This window comes from Nothobranchius furzeri, chromosome 10 (genome assembly GCF_043380555.1).
Source record: "Nothobranchius furzeri strain GRZ-AD chromosome 10, NfurGRZ-RIMD1, whole genome shotgun sequence".
Lineage (NCBI taxonomy): Eukaryota > Metazoa > Chordata > Actinopteri > Cyprinodontiformes > Nothobranchiidae > Nothobranchius > Nothobranchius furzeri.
In genome coordinates, this window is record NC_091750.1 from 26,262,418 (window position 1) to 26,268,325 (window position 5,908).

The 5,908-nt window shown below is 42.5% G+C and overlaps 1 protein-coding gene across 1 annotated transcript; it reads left to right on the forward strand.

Annotated features, from left to right (window-relative positions):
- Positions 1 to 1,593: 1,593 nt before the first annotated feature.
- On the forward strand, positions 1,594 to 2,544 carry LOC107395353 (odorant receptor 131-2-like). Its single transcript, XM_015974728.3, has one exon. The coding sequence runs from the start codon at positions 1,594 to 1,596 to the stop codon at positions 2,542 to 2,544; it is 951 nt and encodes a 316-aa protein (XP_015830214.3).
- Positions 2,545 to 5,908: the final 3,364 nt, after the last annotated feature.

The window sequence follows — 5,908 nt, forward strand, 5'->3', positions numbered from 1 at the left end:
ACTGATTTTATTAATACTGCTGCTTTATTTAATATTGCTTTTCTACCTGATTGCAACCTGTCTAACTCATTAACAAGTGCCTTTTCAGTGAGCTTTACCACTCTTTTTACTGCTACCGTTTTAGCACTGTCCGACAGGCTACTTAATTTATTAATAGATTGCATGTTAGTCCCGGGATTCATTATATCCGACTTTGTTCCCTCAGTTTCCATGACAACCTCCCCAGGTTCGCAGCGAAGATGAAAACTTGTACAAAGTTGTAGCTCCCTTAATTCGGTTACCAATGCATTGGACTTTTGTTTTATTTTGTGTGCACACAATTGAAATGGCCATGCTCAGCGTAGCGCTACGCCTACCTTTGATGGGCGCCGTGACGACTTGTGGCTGCGGTGATCCTCAGCTTGGTCCGACGACTTGATTTCCTCCTCCAAACAAACAGGAAACGCCCTTCAGACCCGCAGGGATCCAACGCACATCCAGTTGCTCCACTTGTCACGCAGCTCCCCTTCGACCAGCGACAACAGCGTCCAACGACGTCCACTCATCCCCACGGGAGGTTATTAAATGTAGAAGTCAAGTCCATTACTCGAACTTCTGAGGCTGCTAGACCGGGACCTGGTTGACGCTCTGTGTTGATCCGATGTTGACTAATTAAATTACTATTTGCTTAAAAAACAGCCTTAAGCGTGGAATTGTTATGATAATGCTTCTTGATAATGTTGATTGCATTCCAGGTGAAACAATGATAGGAGTAATTTGCTTACTATCCCATTCAAACGTCTTCACGCCACAGCGTTCAATAACCTGTTTGCCCTTCCGGAATAGTGCCTGACACCAACAATGACATCACTACCTTTATTCCGACCAGTAATAATGACACGCCCACATATCAATTAAAACATCATGACCAAAGAAAAGGAAACAACATATTTGGCTCCTACACTGCCCAATTGACCCATCATTTAAAACCAATTGTTATCTACTTTGATAACATCCCTGACCAACAAACAACTTAAATTACATTTAACGCAAGGAGGAGATGCTGCAATTTCAACATGTTTTTTTTTCTCTAATGGTACTCAACTAGTTTTTCAGCATCTGGACAAGATGCTTCTAATCTTAGAGGTGGAAGAAGGAAATCCTGCAAACAAGTGAATTTGAATTTTAAACAACTAAACTTCAATTTATTTTATTGTGGACATTGATTCTTCAATGAAAGCTGCTTATTTGACATGGGCGTATATCCCACTTTTCCTGCCACCAATGGTCACATCAGTGAAAGCAGTGTGTCAAGCACAATTTAGCAATGGCACATGGGAGTTGAGGTAATTCGTAGGCAATGCTGACGTGTATCGTAAACAAACTGAAGGGAACAACATAGGGTTTAAAATCAAGAAAATCCTGTCTACCTGTATACTTTGACTCTAATCATCTCTCTTCACAGGTGATCATTTGTCTGCACAATTGTAGTGTTTTTTTTCTCCAAACTGTCCTGTATTTGTGTTCAAAATATGTTGCAAATGAACTACTATCTGAACTGACTTTATTTGTCTTCTTCATAAAAATAGCTGATAAATGTTTATTCATAAAGCAATGGTGAATGCATCCCAGTCATATTCAAACATCACAGAAGATGTGCAGAATGTGGCTTTACTGCGGACAATAATTTTTTCCACCATGTCTACAGTTCCATCTGTATTTTTTCTCTTCATTAATGGTACCATGTTGGTCTCTCTAAGAAGTAAGCCTGTGTTTCGTGAGACCAGTCGTTATATTCTGCTGTTCAATCTCCTTTTTGCAGACACTGTTCAGTTGACACAGTGTCAGGTTCAGTTTTTAATTTCTGTTTGTAGAGTCAAATTGGCATATTCTCTCTGTACTGCTCTCAGCATGCTTGCTAATCTCACCACTGGGATTTCCCCTCTCACACTGGTAATAATGCCTTTGGAAAGATATGTAGCTGTGTGCTACCCACTAAGGCATGCTTCCATCATCACCATCAGAAGCACTACAGTGGCTATTATTGTCATTTGGGCTGTCAGTTCCCTGAACAATGTCACTCGTGTTTTGTTGTTTTTACAGTTTCCATTTGAAAAGGTGGAAAGTTTGCAGATTAGAGACCTTTGTTCTAACATAGCTTTAGTGCTTGGGTCTCTGACTGATGAGTATGATAGAGCTTTTACATGTATTCTTTTTGCATTGGCTAGTATAGCTGCCACGTTCTCCTATGTTGGTGTCATTGTAGCTGCTAGGTCAGCCTCCACTGATAGAGCTTTAGCTCAAAAAGCTCGCCATACACTTCTGTTGCATCTCGTGCAGCTGGGTCTCAGCCTGTCCTCAACAATTCACAACCCACTGATCATAACTCTTTCCAGAGTTTTAACAAGGGTGGTATTTTTGTGGGTCCAGAATATTTTTTATGTCTGTTTTATAATTTTCCCTAGATGCCTGAGTTCTCTCATTTATGGGCTGAGAGATCAGACCATCAGACCTGTTCTTATGTACCATCTATGTTGTCGAACGAAAGTTAAAATTAGTGGCTGACTGTTTTCTACATCTTTAGTGTCTCACATAAGGATAACTGATGATTACAAAATAAAATGTAGTAAATATCATTACTAAAGTCACTTGTACGCTGTTTTCCTTGATATAAGATATTTTATATTCATTGGTTTTTAAAAATGCCATTTATATTTTTTATGAATTAAAATGAAGGTTAAAAATTAAATGCAAGTAGATGCCAGTTACTAATTTGAAATTTCCAAGTGTCTTATTTAGTAAATGGCATGACTTTTGTATAATTTGGGGTAAAACCAGCATGCTTTAGAGTGTCTCTTAAAACTGTCCACATTGTGACTTGATTTTGTAGTGTGTGTGTTACAAAAGGTCCCTAAACACCTTTAAGCTTTTAGCTTCATATCTTTAAATTGTATCTATTTCCAACAAAATCTACATTTTTGGAGCTTTTGACTTTATATTGTTATTTTCTCATGAGAAACACCCCCCAAACCACGCATGCATTTTCCTGTCTCAGCTGCAGCTTTCCTTCAGCTCTGCTAAAATATTACAAATGGCTGGTGATCATGTCCCGTATCTCTCTTCCCCTAGACTGTAAATAGTTTTATCTCCACAGCTATGAAGAAGTGCATTCTTTCTTATCTAGTCTGCCCTTTTGATAATTTCTTGAATGTGAAAGTGAATTTAGGGCTGCAAGAGGCACTTAACAATTTCTGAGTGTCTCAAGAATGTCTAAAGAAAATACCTTATTTTTCAGAAGAAGTTACATCTACATGCCAACAGTAATGTTTTAATCTTGTATGAAGAAAGGTGTAAAATATAATGATAAAGTTCCTTTGATAACTTACATTTTATTGGTCTTTAATAGTGAAGTTGTAAGTTTATGTTTTACTTTACTTAAAAAAATTGACTTACTGACACATTTAAAGACCTCTAATAATTTTTCTAGCCTTTTATTGTTATTTTTTTTTTACTTTTATCGTGACCTGTCTGGCTGTGAAGCAAACAGAATTGATGTCTGAATGCTGGTGACAAGCCTTACAGATTTACTCTTAGGTGGATCATCAAAGCGTCTGCTTTTAATGTCACACTTTATACTTAAAACTTTATTGTTATTGTTTTTTGAATGCTTGTAATTCCAACCAGACACAGAGACAGAGGTGAAAGAGAAAGGAAGAGACGGGGGGTCCACAAAAACAAACAATCAATGATGAACAAGTCTGCTTCTACACCTGCAGAAGGAGAAAAAAAAGAAGACACACAGCAATACATCAGGAGCAAGCTATCACTGCATCAACCTGATGAGGAAATATAAAATAAACATTGTTTTACTGAACGATCATGATAATAAATCACAGTGCATTAAGTGCCAACCACAGCCGACATGTGTTGAACGTGCCCAAGTCCATACTTATGAGAGCACCATGTGAGCACCTGTGTGCGTACCCACGCTTGTATATGTAAGGGTTCTCTATAGGAGAGTCCAATAGACTGTGAGGGGCCACAAATCTGCCCCCCAAAGATGCGTAGGAGATGGAAGGAGCTCCACGACTCAGAGGTTCAGGAGCTGCCCCAGAGCGCAGGTACCCCAGGGAGACTGTGACCAGAAAAGCCCCCACCCCCCTCGAGAGGCGCAGAGGATTGCCCCGGGGGGCCACAACCAGCAGCCGGCCGAGTCCCGGGGGATATCGGCGGCAAGCCCACAGGCCCGCCCGCAGCCTCCCACCCCCTAGCCGGCCGAGCCCGGAACCCAGCGATCCGGGACCCAGGGGCGACCAGCCCCGCCGGGGACCCAACAGAGCCCAGGAACCCAGATTCCACCAGGCAGCCACCGGGATTAATCAGGCAGACTTTGTTAGGGATTTTATCAATATGTTTATCAATAAACCCATTTCCTGTAGTGAAGAGAGAAGGAGACAATGAGCAGACACGTCATCCAGTTATAACTGTGGCACATGCATGAGGCAAAATGCCCCGAACATCTGATCACAGAGTTTATTTAAACAAATAGATAAGAATGGGAGTGAGGTCATTGTGTGAGAGAATGTGTGTGTGTGTGTGTGTGTGTGTGTGTGTGTGTGTGTGTGTGTGTGTGTGTGTGTGTGTATGTGGGAAGAACAGTGTGTGTGTGTCTGAGTGTGAGAATGCTTCAGGACATTTGTGAATAGGATTAGAGCAATGAAATATAAAATTTCCATAACATAACCCCTCCTGTCTATCCGAATAGGATAACCAACAAACGAAAGCAACAAAACAAAAACAAATAAGGAAAATAATAAATAAGAAAAATAATAAGGAATTTCATCCACTTCCATAACTTGTCACCATTATCTATGAAAGCTACGTCAATCACGACTAAAGGAACAGGGAAGGTGTCACAATGGGTGTAGCTAACCGCTCTGAGTTTTCCTGTTTGCAGGTGGGTGCGCCTGGAGAGCAGCTGCTGCAAATTCCCTCATCAGCTCGCAGGGGATTTAAGGAGCGGTGTGACAATTCACCAGTGCTGGATGATTACTCACATTGGGTAGTTTACTACAGCTCTAGACCTGTTTCGGATTATTCTGCATCCTGTTCTGCCTGTTTTAAGCCTCGTCATCATCTGTCCCGTAACTCCATTCTCCCGCCCAGGTACTCTCATCATCTGCCTGTTACCAGCTCTTCAACCTGCACTCTCACCAGTTACTACACGGAGCCTCTGGATCTCCTGTCCACCAGCCACACCGCTTCTCTTGGCTGCCTGCTCTCCTGCGCTCACCTGCCCGCTCTTGGAACCGGTGCTCAGCTCCCAGCCTCCTCCACCAGCTACCACTCAGACCTGACACGCCCTCCTCTCCGCGCTCCACTACCTTCCTGGAATCCGTAAGCCTCTATTCGATTGCACCTTCCCCGTTTGCATTACATTTCTCATTCTTGTTCTCTATCTCAGAACGCTGCCAGAACCGTCCCCCTCCGACGTCTCCCCAGCCTCATCAACCTCAATAAATTATATATTATTTTTACTCACCTTGTCTCTTTCGTGATTCTGCATGTCGTGGGTCAAAAGACTCGACCACACCATGACAGAATCATCCAGCCAAAACACAGACCCACTCGCTGAATCACATCCGCCTGATCTCGCCACAACTCTGTCCCAACACGAGAGCTCCATTCGGTCCCTCCATGATCAGCCAGCTAACACCAATCAGCATTTGTTCCAACTGGAGAGTCTTATCCGGCAACTCCACGAAAAGATCTCTCCTCCTGCGCCTTCATCGGCTGCCCAAGAAACCCCCGTTCAAACGCTTCCAACGTCTCGTCTGCACTTCCGGGTCCCAGAATCCTCCCCATCTGTCACCTACAGCGGTGAGCCTGAGCAGGTACGGGGTTTTCTGTTTCAGTGCACGTTACATTT

Coding starts and splice junctions, on each gene's coding strand:
- LOC107395353 (XM_015974728.3), top strand. CDS start 1,594: ATGGTGAATGCATCCCAGTCATATTCAAACATCACAGAAGATGTGCAG.